This window comes from Falco cherrug, chromosome 4 (genome assembly GCF_023634085.1).
Source record: "Falco cherrug isolate bFalChe1 chromosome 4, bFalChe1.pri, whole genome shotgun sequence".
Taxonomy (NCBI): domain Eukaryota; kingdom Metazoa; phylum Chordata; class Aves; order Falconiformes; family Falconidae; genus Falco; species Falco cherrug.
In genome coordinates, this window is record NC_073700.1 from 96,854,008 (window position 1) to 96,881,701 (window position 27,694).

At 41.1% G+C, this 27,694-nt stretch overlaps 1 protein-coding gene across 1 annotated transcript in view; it reads left to right on the top strand.

The window, feature by feature from the left end:
* SUSD5 (sushi domain containing 5) overlaps positions 1–27,014 on the top strand; it is a 43,864-nt gene extending 16,850 nt beyond the window's left edge. Inside the window, exons 3-5 of the mRNA XM_005443159.3 lie at positions 4,802–4,920; positions 13,694–13,882; positions 23,540–27,014. Coding sequence (XP_005443216.1) covers positions 4,802–4,920; positions 13,694–13,882; positions 23,540–24,822 — 1,591 coding nt within the window. The 3' untranslated portion in view covers positions 24,823–27,014. The remainder of the gene's footprint in view (positions 1–4,801; positions 4,921–13,693; positions 13,883–23,539) is intronic.
* Positions 27,015–27,694: the final 680 nt, after the last annotated feature.

Sequence of the window (27,694 nt, forward strand, 5' to 3'; positions counted from 1 at the left end):
GAAGTTTTTAATTTTCTAATTAGGAGAAGGTTTGTTATAGCTATATTATGTTATGAACCAGACTTTCACGGTGCCTCAGCTAACACATTGTTAATAATGCTCTTCTGAGTTGAATATATCCATATGCAAGTTCATACTACTTTGAGTAAATGTCCTAAGACTGTTCTGACTCCGTTCAGTGGATTTGTTGACTAAGACTACAAAACTTACAATCAACTGGCAGATAAAGTACTGACTACAAAACATCCCCGTCCCACCTACTGGGTTTTGTGCTGATGGCTCACTCTATGTCATATAAACTCAGCTGCTAACTCCATATGTTTTAACTGGGGTTTAATGAAAAGCTTTCAAGTATTACAGAATTGCTATGTAATCATCTCAGAAAGCAGAAGTACCAGTGGGTACTACTACAAACAAAATTTATAATTTATATTTAAGTGTTACGTGTTTATTATCTATTTATTATACATGCATATATACAATATATAAAATAACATGTCATTACTATGGCTCGAGTATATTATTATGATATATTTAATGTTATGTATTATGTAATGGCATATTGTGGCATATTGTGAAATAAATACTATTCTTGCCACCTTTTCTGCTATTTCTTTCTTTGAACAGAGGAATTAGGAGAAGTGAAAAATATACCAATTACTCCTTGGTTACATAATAGATTAGAAAAAATTTAACCAGTGCAAGAGTAAAAGGAAGGCTTCTAGGAAATGTAGTTCATACGTTATTGTGCTATATATTAAATTTTCTCCTGATGTGTGCACATAGTGCTGTATCTGAGTCATGGCCCAGGAAAACAGTGATCAGCTTGGCGAGCCTCTGATCCTTCTTTCGGGGTAGGTACAGGGGAAGGACCGTCGATTGTTCTTAGCTGGATGAACAATATCGCACAGCAGGCATTAAGCTGAGTCCCTGTGTTCTCTTTGTTTTCTTACTTGGGAAGAGGCACCATGAAGCAGGTTGCCCTTCTAGGCTGGGTAGCAGTGGACTGAGAAGAGTCTCAGTAGTTTTTGGCTTGGCTTGTCAAGCAACCAAAGTAGACACCATCAGGCGCCCTCCCACCTTCCATCAGAGAGCAGGAGCTGTTGTCAACACCACTAAAACCCCTCCTTTCCCAAGTATATTTTTTACCTTACCGATAGTATATGGTGCTTACATGGTCTATAGATAGTAAGTGTGACTGGGGTTTATGCTGTGACTGTAAGCTCATGGCTGTGTAAGAGTAATTTTCAGGGACACATAGATGTTTCAAGCAGATGTGTATTAAATATAGAGGAGTATTATGGATGATCTGCAGTCTGAACTCAGTATGTTTCTTCTAAGCATGTCTACTTCCGTAAGAGATCTCCATAGAAGGACAAATAAAATCACGTCTATTTCTTAAATACAAGGTATAAAATCATGCATTGCACTGCTCTAAGCATCAGATTACAACACACTGAGTAACGAGCAAGACTGTTTTAGGTTCAGTTATTACACGAACATAGCAATAAACAGATTTAAACTTCCCTGCATTCTTCTAAATGGCTGGGTAGGTGGAGGTATCCCTAAAAAACGTACGAAGTTTGTGGCATTCTCCCAGTCATGGTGCATGCCCTAGTGCAACAATTCAACATAGTAAAGAAATGAACTAGGTGACACATTGCCACAACCTCTCAGCAGTGTGCTGGCAAGAGTAGGAGTTTTTGTTTCTTATTTCAGTGTGGTGATGCTGCTGCTGAAGAAATCTTAAAATATGTTGAATTCTGAATTGATAGCCATTTTTCAGTGCTCAATGGAAAATGTAACAAAGGTAAAAGCGTCAAACCCTACCTTGTAGAATTGGGACAAAGGTACACCTATGTATTTAATCAATAATTATAGATGAAAACCTAGTATTTTAGGACTTAGGGAAACATATAGCCACCCGCAAGAACTCAGAGAAAAGGGACTATTATTGTATATTTTTAGTCATACCTGGAATCCTACTGAGGGTAAAGAGACTATTTCTATGCCAAAGGTGTTGCAGGTCTGATTGTTAGACCCACTGCTGAGAAACGCTGAGCACTCTTGAAGCTCCTTTCAGCAGTGGTAATAACATCTCAGTGAAGATGTTTAAAGCCTGCAGGATTGAGCTCATGGTAGGAAACTACTGACAGAGAAGGGGAAACGGGAGAGGTGAGATAGATTTTTTTTTTCTTAAAAAAAAAACTTAAAAAATAGATTTTTTTTCTTCTGTTTTTGTATGTGCATGTGTATGTTTCTTTAATATCAGAATTACAGTTTTAATCAGATCAATTTTAATATGACAAAAATCCAAACTGAAGTCCTAAGTAGACGATTAACCAGGGTCTAGTCTGTGGTAGGAAAAGAAGAAATAGGAACAGTGATTTTTAAAATTCATGTAGGAAATAAATTTAATGAGAAATACATTTAAAAACTCTTAATGTCATTTAAAGCCTTTCTTTATGTGTAATGTTAAAACTATATGCAAGATACACATTTTTAAGTTCAGTCTCATTGGATAGCAGCCAAGAAATGCTCTTAACATTAATTAACTAATCCATATATCCTATCAACTACAAACTTGTAAATCATTGTACAATACTTGGGGGAGGAAAAAAAAAAAGAAAGAAAAACTTGCTCTTCGAGTACAGACTCTCACATGTGAGCCAGGTGTCCTGTTTTGGAGATGACCTGAATACACCAAGAATGTGTCACCCACAGATAATTTTTTAGCCTACTGAAGAAACAGTAAAGAAACTACAGTGCTTTGGGCAAAAGCAAAATACTCATTGTATTTTGTATTTCATTCCAATAGAAACTGGAATTAGAGATCAGAAAATTCAGATAACATTTTCAAAAGTGGCTTCCAAGTATCAGAAATTTTATTCCTTGACTGAGCATGGAAAGGCATGTGGCCTGATTTTCAGAGATCAGAATTTTATGATGGCAGCAACCTTCAGAACTTTGTGGGGTTTGTTTCGTTTTTTGATTGTTTTTTTGTAAGAGAGTCTGAAGTGTTAAGTACAGAATTACAGAAAAAAAGGCGCAAATGTTTAAAGACATATCAGTATTTGTCCAGTCAGTGTTGCAAGGCATAACTGACCTGGATACCTGGGTGAGTGAGTAATTATTGGAAAGATTAAGGTACATAAGTCACTTCTTGAAGGAAGGCATAACTGTGTCATTACTTACGCCTTGTAAGACCTAGTGGAACGATATGTGAAGGCATACAACATTTTTCTAATTGATGGCCTGATTCTTCTAGTCATCTGAACTCACTTTGGTAGATCAAATCACTTCTGTCTAGGTGCCTGATTACTGACTTGGAGGAGTTGGGGATTAAATGCATTAAATTCTAAGAAAACTTGGCTTTAAACTTTTACAGATAATTTTGTCCTTCACATGCCCTCCCAAAAAATCAAGGGGTGTTTTCCTTACAAAAGAAACATATTTGATTTGAAATTGCAAAGGGGCTTTCAGCAGGGGATGATCATGTCATTTTCCAGAGCAGAAGTGTGGTAGGAACCATTCTGGAATGTCTGTGTGACCACCACCATATGACTTGTTTCATGTCACTTTTGTTTATTTACATTAAAAGAACATGAAAGTTGCATATTCAACTGCTCAAAAGCTAACGCATGCCAGAATGAGGATGGTGTGTACAACCATAATTCAGCCCGGTTGTATAAATCAGTTGTTACACAGTATTTTAAGCACACGATCAAATGCCGGGTTTCCACTGGATCTTTTCCACGCTCAGTGAATGGGCAGCTAGTCAACATTTATTTTATTCTCCCAACTGAGTGCAGGACTGACAGCGAAATTAGTTCAGCTGTGGCACAATACAAAATGATAAATTTCCTCCACTCGAAGGATTCCTCTGTGGAAAGCATTTTTGTCTCACTTTCGCTGGAATAGCTGACCGTGCAGCACTTCTACAAACCTGCTGTGCACAAAAAATAAACCCTGCACCATTAATATCCAGCTGCAAAGATCTGGGCTGAATTCACTTTCCCAGCCTTTGTAACCTTCAGTGTAACAGTAAAACCAGTGTTTTCTACAACAAACTGTCTTCTATTTGTTAGTTTTAAGCAGCCAGTACAGCTGAGAGAAGAGATAATTAGTAATCTCCTCCTTCATGTTCAGTATCCACAGAGTTGTAAAACCAAATACAGATTTACTACCTTTGTTCAGGCCTATGAGGGGCAACAGGATGGATCAGGTACTGCTGAGTACCAAACCAGGAGAAATGGAGTGTACACAAAGGTGTGGAATTACTTGTTAAGAAACAAGCAAGCAGTTTTTCTTCCAAGAACTCTAATTTTCTGAGTTGGCCTGTGTTAGCTTTTGAGCAGTTAAATATACAACTTTAATGGTCTTATAACATAAAATGCTAATGGTTTATAACCTTTCAGATAAAATCTTGAGTTTTCTGTTAATTTTTATCTGGGTGCCATTGGTGGGAATCTGTGTTGCTGGAATGTGAGAGCAGAATGTGGCCTTAGATACTCTGGGGCTTGTTCTGATGTTAAGAAGTATTACAGAATATAAGATAAACATTTTTTTTACTGCTTCCTATGCTTTGAACTGGTCTACAGCAAACACTTTTTTAATTACCTCTAATTCTCCCTTGGCTTTTTTCATAGATCTTCCCACACTAATGCCTTCTGTGCCAACTCTTAAACAGTTAAGCTGAGGCTAAAGCCTGACTACTGTGATAAAAGATCTCCAAATTTCACCTGCATGTACAACTCCAGAAGATTTCTGATTATTTTTTTCTTCTTCTTCTTTATTTTAGGACAATTATATGCAGAAAGACGGGCAGCAAACAGCAGAGCGTGAAAGCCATTGATGTTAAAATTGAAACCGATCCCTTTGTGAATGACCAATATGATGCTTTTTGTGTAAAGGACGAAGGTCAGCATTGATAATACTATTGAAATAATGCACAGTCATCGCTGTCTTGTAACATTAAAAGTTTTGCCTTCAATTTTTCTACTGATGAGAGGCAAAGAGGGAACGTTAAGGAATAAATCTTTACAGTAATCACCCGCTAGGTGAGCCAACTGCTGCAAAGACTTGGATTGCAGGAAATAAATTGCATTATCTTTTGCCTTTGCTGCAGTTTAGCAAGTTCAAACGGCACTACTGATCTGAAAGAACCCATTTTGGTGTTCACAGAACACAGTTTACAGAAAGAAATATACCTGGCACCAGTATAACCTGAAGCACCTCCCATACCCAGCACTGTAACTGAATGTAACTCAGAGAGCTGGCTTCCAACTGCGGAACACCATGCTGTTCCATATCTATCCATTTACAACATTTGTATGCAAATAACTTTATTGCCTCCAGATTAGTTTTGTTTGGGGTTTGTTTTGTTAACAAGTGTAGACCAGCATGCTAGGGACACTGATACATCATGGATGATTCTGAAAACCAAATTATTTCCAATGTAAATTGATGCTTAAACTTTCTGATATTCAAATGGTGTAGCCCACAAGCAAAGCTGGATTCTGAAGGCAAAAAGCAAATTGTTACTGGTAGGCAGGGTTGTGTAAAGAAGTTTGGGAACGCCTGAAACACTGTTGATATCTGCAGTGAAGTTTTGCATCTCATTTCCAAGAAAAGCAGGGACAAGCGGGTGGCATTTACTGAGGAATAACAAGTTCACAGCACGGGGGTGGGCATTTTGATAAACAGTGGCAGCAATGGGAATGAAAACATGGTTGAAGTGAAATGTGGAAGAGGTGCTGCTATTTGGTGTGCACCTAGTCAATGACAGTTTGACCGACCATCGTCTCAAGCAGCCCTCGTGATACCAACCCCAGGCTCCGTGCTGCTGTGAGTGATGCCAGCACCGTCACCCTGCTGCTAGTGTTGTCACACAAGCACCTTTGTGCTGTCTTCCATGCTGCTCCTCACATATGGGAGCAGCTCCCTGTAAACATCTGCAAAACTCTCTCATTGTCCTCCTTCAAATCTCCCTTTTGTCATCACCCCCCCGCCTCGAGAAAAACCTTGCCGTGGGTGGGACAGCTGCGGGAGGCTGAAATCATTGCTCTGGCCGCTATTGTTCCATTGTGCCCTTGTGCTCCCCTGTCTCTTTCCACCTGCCTGTGTCTGAGCTCACACGTAGATGCTGGGTCTCGGGGAAGGAGCTGTTTGCCTTTTGCATTTGGTCACTGCTGGCAGTAAAGAGGCAGTAAAGGTGATGATAAGAATGCAGTCTGCCAGTGCTAGTTGGAAGGGAATGCTGCACAGGACTCAGAAACTGCATATCTTTTGCCTTTGCTTTATCTTTTTGCTATCAGGGGAAAATTTGGCTCTTTTGCAAAGAAGACACGATTTCTGAACAACTTGTTTCGTACAAGTCAGGGCGTTTCCTGGTGACAGAATGGGATGATCATTCCAGTGTACTCACCCAACAGTCCTTACACACAGAAACATTTCTGGATGACAATCCGGTCCTCTCTTCTTTGAATATATAAAACATTTTGGACGCAGAGTTGATGTTTGAATAGAAAGGCTTAAGCAAATTTGTGTGGCAGAGCCTCGTCTGTAGTTGGTATGAAAAGAGCAAAGTCCAGAAAGGTTAGTAGCCATAACATGCAAGCATAACACACAGTAACGCAGGATCAGGCTTTTACAAATACAAGGTACCTTTTTTGTGCTTCTGAAATGGATTTTTTTGTGTGCACACAGAAAAACCACAGCAATCTTTGATACTAGCAGTTATGTTTTACAGGGGACCGGTACTAAGAGTTATGTTTGACAGGGAGAGATGTAGCTGTAATGTTTTATGAACACTGAGTATAGCCGTAGTTTTCACAGTACAGAGAAATGTTGGCTGACGAAAGAGCATGGTATGCCTCAGGAATGGCACTTCCAGTTTGGGGAAGTAAATACCCAGCATAAAGCAGCAACAGCAAACCCTGCACCACAGCCTCAGGCACAGTGTGTCTGTTCTGTCATTTTGTACCTGCAGCTACTAGCTGCACATCTAAGTTATGACTAGTGACTTGTTTCTTATGTGAAGCCTCCTGAGTTATTTCTTTCTTTTAGAAAAGTGGACGTTGCTCTTAATTGATACAATTTCAATTATAATACAGTACTACAATAGCATTAATACCTATGTATCAAGTACAAAAAGCAAGTTGTTTTGCCCTGCCAAAAGTGATAAATCCCAGGTTTCTTGCACTGAGACCGATGTCCCCATGCAAAATAACCAAAAGCCCTTTCATTTCTTCCATATCCATCCAACCAATAATCTGCAGTTCCATATAAAATTCATCTGGTTCTTTCTCCATTATTTCTTAACCTCACCCCCTACCCGTCACGCCCCTGCCTTCAGGGCTCTTCCAGCTCCATGCAGGGTCCAGGCACAGCTGGCTGGGCAGGGGGCTGTGGCTGCCTTAGGGGTATGAATCCGCGGTTTGCTCACCTGTATGCAGTGCAGGATGGCTGGCCAGCACTGCCTGTGGGGACAGGTTACAGCTGAGTCCTACCTGTGCCTGACCCCGTGGAAAAGACACCCAGCTTTGGCTCTTTCCTCTTTTAAACTCATCTTACCAAAACGAGCAGACACCCAGCAGCTTGCCCTCGTTGTCAGGCTTGGCTGGGCTCAGCCAAAGGCTCAGGCAGCCTGGCAGGCTGAGGATGGACAAGGGGAATGGGCACATCAGCCTGCTCTTCTTCAGAAACTGAAGCTGATGGTAGTAACTCTTCATAACTCTATTTTCGGTTCTTCAGGTTGTGCAAAAGGCTTCTCAAACCACCATGAAACTTCTAGTACAAACCGTCACAAAATTCCCTCCTTAGGCTTTGATTTATAATTAATCTTTACTCAGTTAACATTTACCATGGAAATTATTTTGGTCGAATTGCTTAAGCACATGCCTCGGCATGCCTCAACAGCCGGGGCAATGCTCAGATGCCAGCAGCAGCTCCGGGCGTGCTCGCAGGATCAGGCTTTTACAAATACAAGGTACCTTTTTTGTGCTTCTGAAATGGATTTTTTTGCGTCCACACAGAAAAACCACAGCGATCTTTGATACCAGCAGTTATATTTTACAGGGGACCAGTACTAAGAGTTATGTTTGACAGGGAGAGATGTAGCTGTAATGTTTTATGAACACTGAGTATAGCTGCACTTTTCACGGTACAAGAGAAATGTCTTCTCAGTTTCTTGTAAACAAATGTTTTACACAGCCATTAGAGTAGGGAAGATGACTTTGTATCAGCTCAGTATCTACTTAGATCAGAAAGTTGCTCTCTTAGCCCCGAGGGCCAAAAATTACCTAAAAATATATTAGATTCTGCCTGTTCTGAAAATGGAGTATCACACATAAGTCAGATCTGGCCCACAGAATGTGCATTTATTCTATATCAAAGTCCATAAGAAAATGCCTCAGAGTATAAAAGGGATAAAGCAAGAAAAACAGAAAACTGGGATTCTTCCTACCAGTGTTATTTAATTTTTTCTTTTTTTGTTGTAGGGCTGTATACCATTCACTTTCATATGTCCTCTCAATTCCCTTTCTTGTGTTGTTTTTTTTTAAATGCAACAAAGGGAAGATCTCTTTGTTAATAACTCCAAGTTTTAGTGGTTCTTTCTTTCAGTGACCCACTGATATTTAAAGGCAACAAGTAAGATCTCTATTCCATAAGGCTTTGATTTACTGCCACCATAGAAAAACTAAACAGGCAGCAACTTGTAGTAACATACAGCATACGTGCAAATCAAACTTTGTTAAACACAACTGCTGGCTCTAGATTCCCATCCAAGTTTGATGGCTTATGTACATATTTCAGTTTGCCTTTTTCAGCATTAAGAAAAAAATAAATTAGTGTATTCTATATAGCAAATACATTAAATGTATTTTGCAAGAGCAAGCAAACTGCGATTTGCTTTATGTAATATTTGAACCATTTCTTTGTATTTGCCATGCTTTCCTGTGGATGTGAAGTTTTTCATTGCTACAGTTTTCTTTTCCAGAGCTTTGTGTATAGCTGACTGATTTTCCAGCTACCTGGTGATGTCATTAAATAAATTCTTACAAGCCCTATCTGATGAAAGAGGTATTGGCATCCAAACTTTGGTAGCTTACAAGCATCACTTACACTGGCTGTGATTGAGTTTTGGTTCTTTGTACTCTATTTGTACTAATATTTTTATCCAAAAAGAAAAAATCCATATATTTTAGTGTCTCTGCAATCAAGAAGAAAAACAAACATCCACACTCAGCTTTCACAGGGCTGAGCATTAAGACTTGGGTTCTCCATTTTTTTAATGACGAGATGATATCCTATAAATTCCAGTGGTCTCTCTGGAAAAACACTGAATCAGGCAGTTGTAATGGGATGTTTTACGTCAAATAGGATGTTTCATGTCAGCTTTCAGAGCGTGATACATAGTTAAAGTAACAATTGCAGATGATCAGGTTTCGGTAGAGTCCCAGTTCTGCCAGGCGGCAGGAAAGCTGAAGGCTGCATCTTTTTCACGTTGATGAGTTTTTTGCATTCATGTTAGACTCTCCTTTCTGTAGACGGTATTTTATCAAGACACTTCAAAAAAACCATTACAAACTGGTGGGATGCTTGTAGTTTAAATCAAGAAGATGCTTCTGGAGGAGTCTGGACTGGGGAGGAGGGGTGCTGTGTTCTTAAGGTGACTTGTGTCAACTCCTTGCCAGAAGTCAGCTGTCACAAACTCCTTCCAACACAGTTTGGAGTTAAAGTTATGATTTGGAGGGGCCATAACTCCTAAAAGCCAATCATGACTTAATGTTGTAATTCAGTTAACAAGAGGCATCTTCTGTCCCTTGTAAAAAATAGTTACCGAGTCTCTAAGAGGTCTGTAACCAGAGTCATCGCTAGCTCTAACATACCCTTGCTCAACACTGAAATTTTTGTTCTGCCTCTTATTCCCATTCATTTGTCAGATGTTGACTCTGCCCTGATTTCTGCCCATGTGTACTGAGTTCTTTATTGACTGTGGCGGTGATTTTCACTCCAAGAGACAATCTGTGCCAAAGTACTGCTGACACGAGGATCTTCTGTGTCCTTCAGCGTTGCCTTAGATCTGTGCTGTGCTGTCCCACTGTGTGACCCAATCCATCCTTGCTTACTGGAGGTCAGCTGTCAATGTATGGAGCCCTGTTAGGTGTTTGACCTCATTGTCAATATGTGGCAAACCCAGTAAGGGTCACAATGTCCAGAACTGGATTCCAAGTTTCCAGGTCTGAGATGTGACCTCACACATGACCAGGCAGAGCATGAGATCTGCTGGATGAGGCCCAAGTATCAAGCACATCAGGCTCTTCTACTGGGAAGCATGCATTGGGCTTATTTTTTAGCAAGCACTAAGAAAATATGCTGGTTTACTGGAGGGTAGATGAGGGGGAAAGCAGTGCTGCAGATGGAGAGTTCAGCACTGGAGGAGCCCAGTCCTGATCTCCCAGTGTCGCCACCCCAGGCAACCCCTGTAGCCACCTTGACAAAGAGCATTACTGTTCCTCTACATGACAAGCTGCTGCCAACACACCCTCTGTCACGCTTCATGGCCCAAATCTGCCTCTTCTCTTCCAGCAAGAATATGGCCTGAATGCCAGCACTGAGCACAGGCTGTCGTTCCAAACAAGCCCATGCTTTGCCAGCTCCTGGTACAAAGGCTGCAGACTAAAACCTGAAGCCTGTCCCCAGAAGCGGCTCAGTTTGATGAGCTGCTGTGCCGCTGTCGCTTCTGTATGTGTACCAGAAAGAACAGGTTTGGTAAAAGGCTGAGCAAGAATTGTCATAGCAACTGAGACTGCAGCAGGATGAGAAGTTGTAAGATGCTGCAACCCAGAAAATTCCTGTATATCTTACATGGGAGAGGACAGCAGCAAAAAGGATGTAGGAACCTGAGTATGTCTTTGCAGGGTATCAGCTTTCCCTTAGGCTTGTCCATGCTGTCACTTAGGCTCTGCAGCAAAGACATGACCTTGCAAAGTCTCATATGAGAGAGTCAGAAGTTGTCCATACAGTGCTCATAAACATCTTTAAAATCTCTGCTTTTCTTTCACGTCACACGTCAGACGGATCTCTCTTTCAGGATCTCATAATTCTCTGTTACTACATCTGTTGCCAAATTTTACAGTAAAGCTCCCTTCAGCTTTCTTCTTTCCTGGAAGGTTATAAAGTGCTTTTTGAATGTGCTTGCCATGTTTAACTAATGTAAGTGTTACTTTTCTGCTTCCTCTGGCCACAGGATTAAGAAGCAAGGCTTTGTAGATAAGAATACCCTCCAACATATAATTGTCCCATACAGCCCTGGGATCAATACTTCCCTCAGAGCAGATACACAGCTCCCATTTGTACCGATGGAAGTAGCTACATAAATAAAGTACATGAAACGCAGGGGTCTGTGGCCTTCCTATGAGGCAATAAAATATTTTTTTATTCCTTTCATCCACATCAATCTCTATTCATCCGACCAGTTCACAGGAAAGGCATTAGCTGCTAACTGCTCCTCACTTCCTCAGATGCCAAGCCTTCATAAGACTATACATAAACTGAGCTTTGTGTAGCCTCAAGAGCTTGTTTTTTCTGTCAGTGTGTGTGTGTGCGTAACTCCCACTAACTTCTGAAGCTGTTAGACAGTATGTATGTATGTGTACAGTATGGAGAATAGACTTCAAAGCTTTGACTTCAGTAGCCTGTCCCTTAAATTAGTGGCAAATGCTTTTCACATAGCCAGTTGAGCAGTGGTTAGTCAGGTCTATCAGACAATTTCTAAAAGCCTGATCCAAAAGAACTTTCACAGAACATGGATGTTTATTTCACTACAAGGTAAACAGCTGGCAACATAAATACATCAGATTTTTAAATAAACATCTATTTACCTATGCCTGGGTCAGAAGTGGATAAATGATGGGAAAAGCTGCTGCCAGGACTCACAAGGATCTTGCAGAATGTCCCTGGAGCAAAAGCAGGAAAGCCTATGCTTTTGCAGAAAGTAGAGTGAAAAAGCTTTCCTGTCGAAACTGTTACCCATTGAAAACCCTGAGCACGAATTTGTGTCAGTGGAAATGTTGCTTGTAAGATCTTGTGCTGATGCTGTCCTAAAAGCAGACTCCAGTAAAGTACCAAGGATGCTCTTTGAAGATGTTTCTCCTTATGCTAGGTCTTGGAGGTCACTTCTCCAGCTTGAAAACAAAAGCCTTCCCAAGAAACATAATCTTTGCTTAGCCTACTAAGCAATCAGGGTTTTGTACCAAGGCAAGCTCTTCCAACAGGAGAGATCAATACTAGAACACAGATCTGGCCCTAAGTTTCCCGTATCCCATATAATTACCAGAAATCCTGAGCTATAACCTATCAGCCTTCTCATTTTCTGTTGTTCCTTATCAGGTCAAAAGCACATTTTGAATCTTCAGTATCTTTGGCAAGTGGGACAGTTGTTTGTTTCTTTTCCACAGTCACTAAGGGCTCTAGAACCACTGGAAAAAATCCCAGTGTTGAGAAAGAATACAGAAGTGTTTATTTGTACCAGCACTGCACACTTTGTCCATTGCGTTTCTTGGTAAAATCATGTTCTTGAATTATAAGGTTTTTGTTGCTTGCTTTGTTTTTCTGTTAGCAAAGATGTCTATTCCAAAAGGGACTGTAAAAAATCTGGGGGAAAAGGGGACACGGAAACCCCCTCCAGAAGAGCACTTCTGAGAGAGGAAGACCTTTGAGAGAAAAGAAACCGCAATGCTTAGAAGTTCTCTAGATTTTGCCCTACCTGATTAACAATAGCCAAGATTGTTCAAACCTGAAAAAAGAGAGTTAAAATTCAGTTTACACTGGTGTTGGCGGTTGTCTGCCCGCATCTTCTCTGCACTCTTCCATGCAACAAAATCTCAAATCAGTTTTGTTGTTGTTTATAGTAAATTTTGCTTCCTGGCTTTTGGTGCTGGCAGCAGAAATATTATCAAACATCTTGTTAGATTTTATATCCTGATAAATCTAGCTCTTCAGATTCTCACAGAGAGCAGAGCTACGTTACCCATGGGTGTTGTTCAGTTGAAGAGCAAAGTCACTGCTTATTTTAGGGTGTCTCTAACTGAAAATGTGGGAATCTTGAGTATCTGGGAAGAAACTTTTGATTCTGAGAAAGACTAGAAGATTAGAAATAGTCTGAAGAATGGCTGGTGTCCACCTGGACCTTTTCTTCCTGTGAATGTGGACTGGGTTATTGCTCAGCTCCTGCCTGCTTGCTACAGTGCGGTAGACATCAAAACACCAGTCTTAAACAATTTCACAAGCTTTCTTGCCGTTAAGAAAAATTACTGTGTCCACGCTTCTGCCTGCCAGTCCCAACCTACCCAAACCTTTGTTAGCCTTTGTAGAAGCAGGCAGAGGAGGCAGCTGTAGGCTGATGTCCTGGGCTGACTTATTGGAAACAAAGCCCCTCAAGATGGATCACTGCTACACATCAATAACATCACGGTTATTCCATACCAGTTACAGCCCAATGTATACCTTCCAAATTACAGCTGAAAATAGTTATGAAGGAGGACAAGGGCATGAATCAGATGAGATGTATGGCTTCTGTGGACATGTGTAAGTTTGTCCTTAGGGTAACTCTTCCAGCTCCGCTGTTAGCACTGCATTTAAAGACTATTGCAAGGTCTCTACCATCTCATTTCTTTTTTCCTTTCAGACAAGCCCTGCGGGGACCCGCCGTCCTTCCCCCACACCATCCTGCATGGCCACACTGGCTTTGAAATGGGGGATGAGCTGCTGTACGTTTGCGCCCAGGGGTATGTCATGGGCAACAAGGAGACAGCGTTCACGCTGCTCTGCGACAGCTGCGGGGAGTGGTACGGGCAGGTTCAGGCCTGTGTCAAAGGTAAGCTCACCCAGCACACGGAGCATCCCTCCGGGAGGTCGCAACCTCTCATCCTCAGCCCAACTGACACAGTTTCAAACTTGCAGGGGTGTCCCCTGGGCATGTGTGGTCCTGGTGACTAGACCATCAGCATCTTAGCTGGCCCAACAGGGCTGTTACAATCCCGTTGGTAGATATCTCCAGTAAACCACAGGAGAAGATAAATTGTTCATACTGATATGAGCATAAAGTTTCTTCCTGGGTGTTGGAAGCCATTCAACAATTTTAAATGGAACTTTTTATGTCATCTTTTTTTTATTTTATTTTTTTTTTAATCTGCTGACTCCATTTCAGGGATTCACCGAGTCTTATCCCAGGGTTATCGCTCAGTTCCTGCCTTCCTGCCTCCTCCTTCCAGTTCGCCATCTTCCTTCTTTCCCCCACCCCCCACCCCCCCAATACCCTTTTTCTTTAGTACTGAACGTAATTTTTAATTACTGGAGCATAACCTATGGAAAGGTTATTAAATACCTGTGTAATTAATATCAGAATCAGCCCCTTTGTGGAAATCAGTTGTTCACAATCTTGTACGTGCTCATTCTGTTTACTGGACAAAGTTTGTAACTTTTCAATGTACTTATTTTGTTTACTCAAGCAATGGGATTACTACGGACATTACAAGAAATACCAGAGGTATTTTTTCCAGAGGAGTTCAAAAGCCATGCCCCGGCAGCATCGGGGAGCCAGAGACATTGTTTACCAGACAAAGTATACAATGCAGGTTTTGTATATTCTCTGCTGTGTTTATTTTCACACGAAGCCACAGAGTTGCTACAGAAATGAGAACTCTGTGTTTCTTCTCACCTTTGGGAACCCAGAGCAAGCACAGAGAAAAGCCGGCGTCTTTTTGCAGCCATGCACTAACCACGTAAATAGCATCTTGCCTGACCACAGACAGGCTGAGGCTGTCCATGGCTTCATCACCATTTAGCATTACATCTTCATGTGATGCTACGGGCTGAGTCCCTGAGATCGCATCCCCCTTACAGAAGAGTCAAGATGCCGTGGTGGTGCTGTGGCCCCATGGGGACAGGGGTCAATACCTCTCAAGGGCACAGCAGCCCCACATGCAGCTCCCCCCACTTCATTTTGTTTTCTAGGTTAAACTGAGCTGACCATCCTTTAGGTGCTCTTGGATTTTTATTTGGGATGCAAAATGGGCAATACAATAGCTGTCCATCTTTTAAGCCCCAGACTTTGTCCAATGGCTTATACGAAGATAGTTTGGCTGATCTGAGCTTTTACTAGCCCTTTCCTGCTAGTTGCTTTAGTACTTTTGAACTTCTGGCTTTACATGTATGACAAATGCCGCTTCCTTTTGGTAAGTTAGGAGAATTAAAGACCTGTGTGAGTTAAGAGAGCTGCCCACACCACAGAAGGTGGCTGCAACAGAATGGCAGAAATACAGTTCAGGTTAAAGCTAAGCAGTGAGATGGAAAAGTAAAAAAAAGTAAAAAAGAAAGTTAAAAAAAGAAAGCCCCAATAAAGAGGCATACAATTTTTATCTCATACCATGCTTTCAGGATTTTTGTCTACAAACTCAACAGTATCTACCCAGATATTCACTCCATTAAAAGGAATGAAAGTGGATTTTCTTATCAAATAACTTGACTCAAGGAATCAGGCTTTTATTAAAAAAAACATCCACCAGAAGTAAAATTCAAAAGCTCTGAGAAATTATAATAATGACATTTCCTTAATTTAAACCTTCAAGAAAATCCACCTTTATATATTAGTTAAATTTTGCAACAAACTTTTAACTTTCTCCTTGTTTAAACATAAGCTAAATAGTACCATGGGTTCAGATGTGGATGCAATCTGAATTCTGTTTTCTCATTCCCTTTCTCACGTTACCCTGCTCGATGCATAGACCTCACAATTTTTCCAGTATTTGAGAACAGTCATCAGAGTTTCTTACTATTTTTTTCAGAGAGATGTCACACCTTTAAGATGATATTTCTGTCAAAACCAATAAATTTTAAGCAAAGGAATGGGCAGCTGTTGGGTAGCTGAGTTATCTATATGGACTGGAGTTAGCATAGCCATTTCAGAACCTGTATATTCCTTAATGCCCAGGGACTTGCAAGGAGTTATTTTTACTCATGAATATACACCACCAGGCAGTGGATAATCATGAGAAAAGGTCAAACTTGTTCTTAGTAGAAACAGATCATGTCTGTGCACCAGGGAACCAGATATTCAAACATATCCAAATGGTACAGGCATACAAAAAAAAAAAAAAAATTCCAACACCTTTCTGAACTATTTCAGCTTCCAGAACTATTCTTACAAACAGCAGTTCAGATGCTTTAAGTGAAATACTGCAGGGAGTGGAGGAGGAGATTGGATGCAGAGAAGGAAAAAGAGTATCTGCATCTGATAACCCAGCCGGTCTGAATTTCCTATAAACCGCACCAAACTGCTACTTCTTTTTCCTTCACTGAGGTTAGTGAAAATGCTGACTTTATCACACATAGAAATAGAACTGTATTACACCGAAGTAAGGCAGGGAAAGAATCAGGCCATTTAAGTTGTGTGTGGTGCACTATTTTCCCTGGATAAATGGTCTGTTTCCACTGTTTTGCCTGAGACTTTCACACAGCCGCAGGGGAGAGAAAAATATTTTTAAAAGAAATAGGAAAGTGTGGCTGTAAAATCACAAACATCAACACTGGAACTTGGGAGCAGATGTAATATTGTGAATTATGATTTCTAAAGTTATTTAAATGTAGACTTCATGCTGAGGGGCTTCCTTTGATTAATGTTTTTCAAACACTTTAAGGACCTGGGAAAGAAAATACAATATGTGTTAAATTAGTAATTATATATTCAATCCTCCTGATCACAATTTTTCAGGAAAGGAGGCTTTACGGGAAGACAGAAGTGTGTGATACAAGTGTTCATTATTAAAAAAAAAAGTAAAATAATTCAGCTAAAAAGAACAAAACATGGAATTCAATTAAAAGAAACCTGATTTGCAGTCGACAGATAATTTGGGTCCATAGAAAAGAGGGCAATATTTATTAATTAAGTACTGCAGAAGCCAGCACACACACTGCTTTTTAAGCACTTTGGGGCAAGAGAGTAACTTCCCTATCATGAAGGTTAATGATGGGACTTAATGGAGATGCTATATCCCTGTTGGCAGAGTGGGCAGAGTGGGCCATTCCTGTCCTGACTGGCTGACTTCAGAGGAAAGATGGTCGTGAAGCCACTGCAATGAACTAAGTGCTATCTTTAGAGGCTGGTTGGATGATACAATTCCCTTGTTCTGCACCCGTGCTGGGTGAGCAACTGGAACTGGGAAATGGACCCGATGCTCTCACAACAACACAGCTGGACCACAGGGAAAAAACTCCCATCAGAGGATGCAAAGATACAAGGCCTGTTCCTACATCTGGCACTGTCTCTGAGCCAGGGGCAAGCCACTGGACTGCTCTCTGCTGCTTACTCCACCTCGCGAATGCAAAAGTGATGTTTATCCAGCTTCATAAAGCTTTCTGAGACTTGCAGGCATTACAGCTGCCTGTTACTGTATGGGTTGGTAATGGCCACGTTCTCATGCCCAGCTGTCCGAGCAGAATATCAGACTAAATAGCAATAATTGGCTTTTTCTCTCGCTTGTGTAGAAACATTGCTTTACATTCCCAGTTGTTTACCCAGAGCAAATACGAAGGCAAAGAACTGTCATCGTAGCGGCGTCTAAATATAGCACTTAAACGTCCTTTGAAGTAGCTTTATGATCATCTTTCCTCTCTGTTTTGATTCAGTCAGAGGAGATATGGTCCACTCTGGCACCCAGGATGTAAATGTACAACGATGCAGCTGGCAGATTTGTAAATTAAATGGAAAAAGTATATTATGCATCAATACACCTATAATCCAAAATAAAATATGTGGCAAAACTTGGCTATAGGCATAGATGAACAAAATAATTTTGGGGTTATATTAGGTGGATTCTGGATAAAGTAAAGTACAGTAAAGTGCGCACACCAGGTAATGGACTGTAATTTTTAGTCAAGATGCTTTTAAAGAAAAAAAGTGTCTCTGTATAGTTAGTGTTTCCTACAATTTCTCATCATGAAAAGACACTGTGTTCCAGCTGAAAACACAGGGATATTCAACCCAGCAAAGCAACCTTAAGCAGAAAACAGGGAAATACATGGTTTTTGCAGTTTATTATTTTTGCTATTTCAATGGAGAGAACACATTTGTTTCACAAAATATATCCTGAAGATTGGCATTGTGGTAAGGTCTGAGAGCAGAGGTGTACATGCCTTGCTGTGGCTGTCCTGCAGGCACAGAGACTGAAGTGACTGTTGCTATGTGACACTTGTATTTTTTTCCCAAAAGGAACCATAGGTTCGGTATCAGAAGCATTAATACTAACATTTCAGGATGTGTGTGTGTGTATGTGTCAGGACTGCACTGCATTAGGCTGCATCCTTGAGAATTTGCTTCCTCAAAGACAGATGAGATGGCTGGGAGATCATGTCACATCTCTGCCCTAAAACTGGCTAAGAAGAATGTCAGATATTTATCCTTTTCCCTTGGCTATAAGCTTGTGGCAGCTATGAGCTTGTGGCAGGAGAGGTCGTATCTTCTGCACATCTAAGGAATCTCTCCAGCGTCAACTCTCGAATACTTGTCTGGTGTGTTCAGAGCTGGTCTAACCTTCCCGCACGGGGGACCGTCCTTCTGATTTCTGTGTAAGGAGGATTCAGCCGACTCTGACCGCCTCTGAAAGCTCCATCTGCAGCTCCCAGTCTTTTTGCCTGGTTCAACTGTTCTCATGACTTCAGACGCTGCTTTCTGAGTTTTCAAGAACAGCATTGATTCACATCCATGTGGTCTGTAAGCATGACTAGCCAGCACCATTTAATTCTTTCACTTTTTTTAATGGGGAGGGTAAAACAAAACGTCTCTGGTTTTCGATCTTATTCAGGAATGCTTTGGTTTTCCTTCTGAGAGTGCAAATGGAGAATTGTGACAGACAAATAAGATCAGCAACAAAATATGTCCGTGGCCTGTCAAAACAAATGTGATGACAAACTTTGGTTCTTTTTTCAGGTCTGTCACTGAGTGGTTGTATTAGATTAATGTAAATTATTGATCTGGCATGAACTGATTCTGCCAAATTGAATTAGTTAAAAATATTATGATGGGTTATTTATTTATATTAGCAGACTTTCTGCTAGAATAAAAGTCATCCACCTTCTTGTAGCTGTTGCAAAAGACAAAAGGCAACACAATTTTTGTCTAGCATACTCTGGTTGATTTGAGAGAAGTGTGTCCATGTGCCTGATCTGAGCCAAATGGACAATCCTTTGGGATGCTGTAGGTCACAAATCTGACCAATCTAGGCAGGTTGGTCTACTTGCTCTTTTCCTTCCCACCTTTAAAGGCTTGTTCATGTTTTCTGTAACTACTTTGAGATTCTTAGAATAAAGATGTTTTTATACAGTAGAAATGTTTATGATGATGGTCTACATAGAATCAAGTTTCAATTTCCTGTACTCCAAAAATACATCCACAAAGTATGCAGTGCACTTTATGGTTGTCCAAAATAGCAACACTCAAAATAGAGCTTGGATGCCAATATGCTATCTAGAAGAAAAATTAAACGGATCCTAGAGTGTGGAAAACCAGGCTCTCTGGAATTGCCTGTTTCTATGTTTGGTTACTGTTTTCACATTAGCGTCAAAAGTTGAAGGAGATGAAAACTTTTTAGGATTGGATGCTTCCCAGAAAGGACAAGGCTAAATTAAAAGGATTTTACCTTTTAAATGAGCTTCACATCTTTGGTAGCATGCCATTTCAGCATCTGCTGCTGTAAAATGTTCATTTCAGCCCCGGTAATCCCTCAGACAGTGAATCAAGACTCACTGATCCTGGAGTCTGCCAGAGAAGGGTAGGGGTAAGATGTCACAATGACCAAATATAGAAAGATTTTGGTCTTGGACTAATTAATTTTGGTGCTGGGTCCTCTTAGAACCAGACCTGCTTGGATAGGAAGGAAGATGCAACCGCTTTTAAATCAGTTGCTAGCTGGTTTAAAAATGTGTATAAATAAAGGTTTCAACTATTTGTATAATAGGTGGAGCTGAATCTACTTTGGTTATTGCTTTTCAGTGCTGACACTAAAATTCAGGGAGCTGGAAACCTCCAGAAACTGCTGAGGAGGTGAGCAAAAAGGAGTGCAAAAGTCGTGCAATCTGTTCCTGGAAAATCAAGCTCACGTCTGACTTAAAAGATTGTCATGGTAACACAAACTCACTAAAACCAAGCCCCGTTTGAAGGTCTGAGGCCCAGGAGAAAGAATAGAGTATTATTACTGTGTAAGTCAGTTCAGGATCATATAAATCAAAGCTTCAGAGTAAGGGGGTCTGTGTTTCCTTTGATGGTCAGAGCGCTCAATAGTTGCTTTCATTCTGGTATCCCATAAGCTAACATTAGCTATGTTGATAGTCCTTGCTATAAACTATGCAAATATGGGAGATTGCATATGAAAATACATTATAGCAGCTTTACAACTCGGGTCACAATCTGATTGTCGGAAGGAACAAGAGTCCCTTATGCAGTGACGAGCGGGGCATAATGAGCTCTGATCTCGGGCTCTCTTTAGACTACAATGGGCTTTTTCTTCCCTCAGCTGGACATTAAGAAAGCACCAATTCATTTCTATACGTGCAGGATCAGGCCCAAAGACAGCAGGTTTGATGGAGGCTTGACTGATGGTTCAACAGACCCTTAACATGTTCTGATGGACTGAGGACTCATGTTTTCCTAGGAGCATGTGCTCTTTCCTGACATGCCTCCGCAGGACTTTCTTCTTAAGGGCTGAAAGTAAGTGGCAGGAGAGATGCTAAAGGGGAAAAGCCTCAATCTCTATAAAAAGCATATTACTGCATCCATTAAGCATTTATCAATGATCCATAACGGTCAATGAGATGAATACTAGCCGCCCATTCATATCGCTAACTAAAGAATGGGTCTGGAGGAAACACCACAAGCATACAAGGTGTAATTTTTGTTCATGGATGCGTGTGCATGCAGTAGAACACCATAAAGTAAAAATCCATGTTTCATCCTCAGCTGGATGACACATTCTGACAAGTAAATGAGTGGCAAAAGTAGAGGTACAGGAGACGTACAGGTGAAGACAGGCTGGTGTGATGATTCATCTCAAAAGAGGAAACAGGGGCCATCATAGTTGGTACATGGTGAGTTCTCACATCATGACATTCCTGTTCATATATATCAAACAGACACAGGCTGTCCTGAGAGACACTGGACTTTAGTGAAGCAGGTGTGCAGGAGTCTGGATGGTAAGGTGACAAAATTGCTCGAGGCACTGTTCCCATGCCAAGAGAGCACCAGGGAGAAAAATCCCTAAGGGAAAGCGAGAGAAGGGACAAAGTGAGGCTAGCATTTGATGGCTTGTGTAAGTGCTATGTAGCAGTGGCCAGTGCCACACAGAGCATCATGAATATGTGGCTGACATGCTTTGGCATTCAGAGGTACCCTCTAGTCATTAATGGAAGACTGTTGGAAAAGATTTTAGGATTAATTAGGAAAGTGAGAGTCCTACCAGGAAGCTTTCCACGCTGAGAGCTGGATTCCCCCATCTGTTAAGTCATCTTTGCACCAGACAGAAGGGTTTTCCTGCTTTGCAGAGGACAGAGAGGATCTAGAGGATTACACAAGTGGATGAGGGGACCAGGACCGGGAGGGAGAGGGGTCCGTTGTTGGCACTGTGTTATCGTGCGGAGGTTTCACCCCACACCCCTGCTGTGAGAGGAGAGGACCTGCTGAGAACATCCAATTCTCACGCACGATAGCTTTCACAGAGGTATTAGCACTTCACAGGCTGTGTCGCACATTTCGGTTTCCACAGTGTAACTGCTTTGGTTTCTGGTAGACCTGGACCCTATTCCAAGAAAAATACCTTTTGCTAATACTCATTCTGTTCTGGCACCTGGCTTAAGCTGTTCTGGCAAAAAGTGAGCTGGTGTGAGCTGTATCACCACTAAGTGTTTTTGGTTAGACTGGTTTGACAATATTTCTAATCTTTCTTAAGACTAGACCAAATATGGCTCCGCCAGAAGTCTGGGAAGCAGTCTCCAAGGAGAATGTGACTCATTCGGAAACTGAGTTGGGCCCCAGATGAAAATATGATTCAAAGTTGGTTGAGTGTAAAAAGGCAAAAATAGATAAGACTTTATGAATGCATTGATTTGTAATACAGCTTCTCCTAATAACTCCTTGTTTCTTGTGTCATGCCAGGTCTATTGCTTCACTGTCTTCATGAAAGACTAAACACTCTCTTAAAAAGAAAAATTCTCACCATGATTCAGTTTGTTTTATTTTCCATATCCCAAGGCACTGTTTTCTAGGACTTTTAATGCCAGCATATATATCAGCAATTACATCAACTTTCTATGGAGTAGAGCTTGTGTGAGCTGAAAATCAACCACCCTGTCTAGTTTGGAAAATTTTTCATTGAGCTAAGGTTTTAGAAGAGCGGAAGAAACATAAATTAAAATGCATTATTTCATTCAAATTCAAACATTTAGATTCATGCATCGAGTAAAGTCTATTTTGCTATGAGTGGTAGGTCTGTTGAGGCATGGGGAGTTATTTTGAAATCAAATTCAAATTTTGTGATAAATCCACCCCTCTGTCGCACTCAGGTTTTTTGTTGGTGTGGGGGGTTTTGGGTTTGGTTTGGTTTAGTTTTCTGGTTTGGTTTTGGGGTTTTTTTCTCTTTTCTTTTTGGTAACATTCAGTTTCTTAAAACTGGAAGCCTGACAGCTGATTACAGGTGGTATTACCTTGATACCTAGGCATTAGGCTTTAAGTGTCAGAGACAGAGTTTTCTGTTCTTGCAGTCATGGGTGCACCTTAGTTTCTTCAGATGCAGATGAGCAGAACTCAGTATCAGCTTTGGTGGTGGGGTCTTCCTCAGGCAGCTCTAAAGAGCTCTCATGGAATGAGAAATACTGTTCAGGCCATCTGGCCCCAGGTGTCATATCACTGCAACACCAAGGTCATCGAAGAAAAGCAGTATAATGATAAAAAATTGAATATATGGTACTGAATGTAATCCTTTAAAATCAGCTTGCTCAAAAGGGATGAAGTTGCTGTAAAACTTCTGGTTTGTTTGTTTGTTTAAAGTCCAACTTGTAATTGATCACTTTTTGCTATACGTTCCTCTCTACACCCATTTCTTAATTGAATATGATGAAAATTTTTCCTCAAGTCTGGCAAAAAGAGTCATGTTAGGGAGAGCAAAGGTTTGAGAAAGCAATAAGCAGTTGAAGAAAATCCTCTAACTGCAGATAGTAAGTTATTTGTGTACATCTTTAAATCTGGAAAGATAAGATATTAGCAGTTAGCATTGACACCTATCTTGATTTTAAAAAAAAACAACTTGATATTGATTGTCAGCTTATGGTGGCCCGTTCCCTTTTCAAATAAACAATGACACTGAATGAAAAACAGTCTAAAAGTCACTCCTCCTCATTGCACCTTTCTTCTTGGCTTCTTGTGACAAATGAGCCCAGTTCTCTGGAGAAATTAAATGTTGGCTTTTGTGGGTTTTTTTAATGTTTCTAGATGAAACTGAGGCACACATTGACTATGAAGATAACTTTCCTGATGACAGATCGATACCTATTGCTGAGAATGAACACATAAATGGCAAAGAGGAAATCGAGCAGGAGCAAGAACAGCTTTCCTTCAGTAAAAGTTCAAAGGAAGGAAGAACTGAAGGTACCGGAGGTGTTACTCAGGACACAGACACTTCTGAAAAAGGAAGCAGGGCACCAACCGAGTCCCCCGTCTCACTCCTAAGCCAAAAAAACTTGTTTTGGTTTCCATCAGAGGCTTTCAGTGAGCCTGAATCAGAGAAGGAGACAGATGATTCCACTAAAGCACAGCTTTCTGAAGGTGACAACCGCATTGGAGTGAAGACAGCTTATGATGAACCTGGTGCCAAAATGTTTTACGACAGTGAGGATTTCCCCATCGGACCCATTCTCACGACTAATGATACAAAGGCAGAGATAGATGCAGTTGCCATTACTGACGAGTCATGGCTAGATGGCTATCCAGTAACACAAGAAGTGGTAGAGGATGACGAAGAGGAGGGGGATAAGGTTGATGGCTCGATGGGAACAGAAGACGACATCGTCCTCACACCTGACCAGCCAAATCACGTTGAAGTAAGAAAACCAGGCAATGGTAGCCCAGCCCCAGAGGAGGGTTTAACACAGATTGTGGCAGCAACAACAAGGACGGATGATGAAGGAGCCAATGAGACACCGATACCACTTACGTCAGTGAGTGGCCTGAAGAACTTAAGCATGAGCAGAGGTTATGATGATGCTGCATGGGACCACCCAACTACATCTCTGGAAACTATGACTCAGGAGCCTGGTACAACGATGCTGTTTTACATAACCAGCTTAAAAATGTCTGTGTCAGAAACCTCTGTGATGGGCAGCCCCTCCGATCACACTCCGTATGCAGAACCAGAAGAAACAACCAGCTACCCAGCACAAGTAGCAACCACTGCACCAGCTCCAGATATCGTTACTGATACATCGTCCCAGGAATCAGCTGAGCAAGAAAATCTCACCCAGGGCCTTGGAGAAAAGCCTGTCCCCACTTCCGAGCCGTGTGAAGGGGAGGATTGCCCCAAGTCCAGCAAAGGTGCCATCATAGCAGTAATTGTGATTCTTCTCTGCTTGTTACTGGTTGCAGCTGTACTGGCTGTGTGGTTTTTCAAAAAACGGCAGCAGAAAAATTCTGTCTATAAACTAAATGGAAGGTGTCAACCCAGACATCATTGCTACCACCACTACCACCAGCAGCACATCGAAATGCAGAAAGTCTAACCAGGGGTCTTTTGGCAGAGATGCTAGAAATCGGAAGAAAAACCTATTGATGCTAGAAGGATCGCATGACTCATGGATGCTAAAATCCAGCAGTGCAGAAAGCAGAATTAAAACAGAATGCTAGAAGAACATAGAAGACAGAAAAGATTCATCCTTTTGAAATCACAGTTTAGTATATTCGACCTTTCAGGGTTAAAGAATCTGTACATTGTTATCACAAGGGTCTTTTGGAGACACCAGCAGGACACAGTGTGCTTGGTAGTACATCTAAAATTTGTTCCGCTTTCACATTTTGCTCCTATTAATAATAAATTAATTGATTAATTTCTGTGTTACCTGGTTATAATGTAATGGCTGGGCTGGTCAGGCCTTCTTGGTCTATTCTCAGTGGAAGAGGGGAAGAAGGAGGGGAGAAGGATGTTTTTGGAGCAACCACACATTTGGTGCTTGTTCCTTTTTTAGAACCTGCCCAAGCTGGTCAGGATAAACCACCGTAACAAATTACTACCTGATGTGTCTTAAAAAGAAAAACTATTTGCTACCATACTTTAATGGATAGTATTGCAATGATTACTAAGGTACTTTTCTTCAACATTGTGAATTTAACAAGCCACCAATGTTGGATCATTACGCTATTTTTCTGGAAGACGTTCTTTTAGCCTTAGTGAAGAAGTGCCGTTGTTATACTAATCTTTTTATAGAATTCATGATGTCTCCCTGGAATTCGGAGAATACTGTAAGTGCCATTCTTCCTTGAGTATCAGCAGGAGAGGAGTCAGAGCACCTTTGATTCCAGGTGTTATGATGAAGAGCCTCTTATCACGGTGTCAAACAGCGATAAAGCACTTTCCAGGGGAACCCTGTATAAAGTCGGCTGCTTTTCTGAACAGGACACCGACTGGCCAAGATGCTGAATTTCACACTGATTCACAGCCAGTAGACCTCTGGCAACTGAAGCCACATATGATACTTCTGCCATACGAACTCTGTGGAAGGACTGATTTTCTCCGTTCTGCTCTTCCATCAGCTGGAGGTGTGCCTGGGGTGGACACTGGCTGTGGGAGATGGGTATCCATCTTGAGTGCTGCTTATTGTGGTTTTAAAGATAAAGCAAAACCTGGAAGAGAAAGATATCGCATCCACTTGGCTTTTAGGCTGGGTGTTGGTGTAAACACACGGAGGCTTTTCTAACAGCGTGTTCCATATCCAGCAGTTCTGAAAATAAACAGGGAGAGAGGGGAGGATGTTTTCTAGAATCGCTTAATATAGTTCTGGTGAGTTTAGCACAAAATACTTTTCCTTACCTTTCTGAATGAACAGGAGAAAGACTGGCAACTGTGAATAATCTGCAGGTCAGAAATAGATTCATCTGCCACTCTATTGTACTGCCTTAGCCAAAATATGCCAGTAATTCCACACACCAAAATGCTGGAGTAAGAGAAGGCGACCGGGTGGAGTTCACACGTTTCTGTGTTCTGCCTTGAGTCACAATGGCAACCGTCTCTGACTCCATGGAAGGTAGACTTTATGAAATGGAGTGCAGAATTGGGCCCGTCAGACATACAGCCGTCAACCTCAGTGCTGGTAAGGGAAACAAAGCGGGTTTAGACAACGGCTATATGTTACCTTGGAGAATTTGACCTCAGAGTGAGAAGAGTTGAACCTGATTGCCTGGCAAGAGCCACAGTAAATAAAGAAGGACAGAAACTGTACAGATTTGTAAATATCGTGTTCTCTGACATGTGCATGACTTTATGCCTTTAATGCATTCTAGACCATGAAATAACCTACAATTTCTGTTGTAAACTATTTTTTTATGCAGCAACATTTAAAAAAAAAACAATGGATTTTGCACTAAGCAACTTTATGGAGACTGTTAACTCAACTAAAACATACAGTCTGTAATCTCATGGAAATATGCTGAACAATAAACACAGGAACATCCATTAAAAATATTGTTTAACTGAAAGGTACGAGCATGCGTTACAGTTCTGTGTAGCATCATTCAAAATGAAAAGTCAATACTATTTGGCTCAGGAACTGAACATGTAAAAATGAGATTCAAAATATAATTACAAACACAAATTGTACAGGGATCTTATCTGAGACTTAGAAATGCTTGTTACTCATGAACCAGAAGAAAATGTACATTAACAATGCTTTGGAGGTATTTAAATAAAAATCAAATTGCAAAAAACAGGAAAGGAAGCGCTTGTGTGTGTTCTTGTGCAAATCATCCAGTTTGCCCACATGTTTATAGAGAAAAGATAGGTCTGCCACTTGGATAATTCTTGTAGAAGACAGTTCGATACTAAAAAAATTAGCTGAAAAGTGTTTAGCTTAGGCTGCCAGCCCAGTTCTGCTTCAGATCATCTACCCCCTTTTGCAGCAGCATCTGTTTGTACTCAACGGTTTTCACTTCACCAGCATGATTCAGGGAGTTTGGGAAAACTGATGAACAGATGGGGATAAACAGCCCATGAACGATACATTTGACTTAGGCCTCCTTTTGGATGCAAAACTTGGCTAATCAAAGACAGTAGGGATGGCGAACAATAAATCTAGTACAGCAAATACAAAACCTGAAGATGGTATGGTCAAAATACAGTAGGGGGTGAGTACTTATTGCAGGGAATTAAGAGCTGAAAGTGCCAGCTGTGGGTTGAAATTAGGAAAGGAAAAAGGAAAGGGGGAAATGTCAGGAGGGATTTTGTGGTGGGGACATCCAGTCATTAAGAGACTGGTCTGTGGCTCTGAGATAGAAGTCACGTATTCCTCCTCTAGGGAAGCCACGTATTGCAACAGGCTGGCCAGAATCAGCTCACTGGTGTTGAGACTGATATGACCTCCCTTTCCCCTCCTTTATTGACAG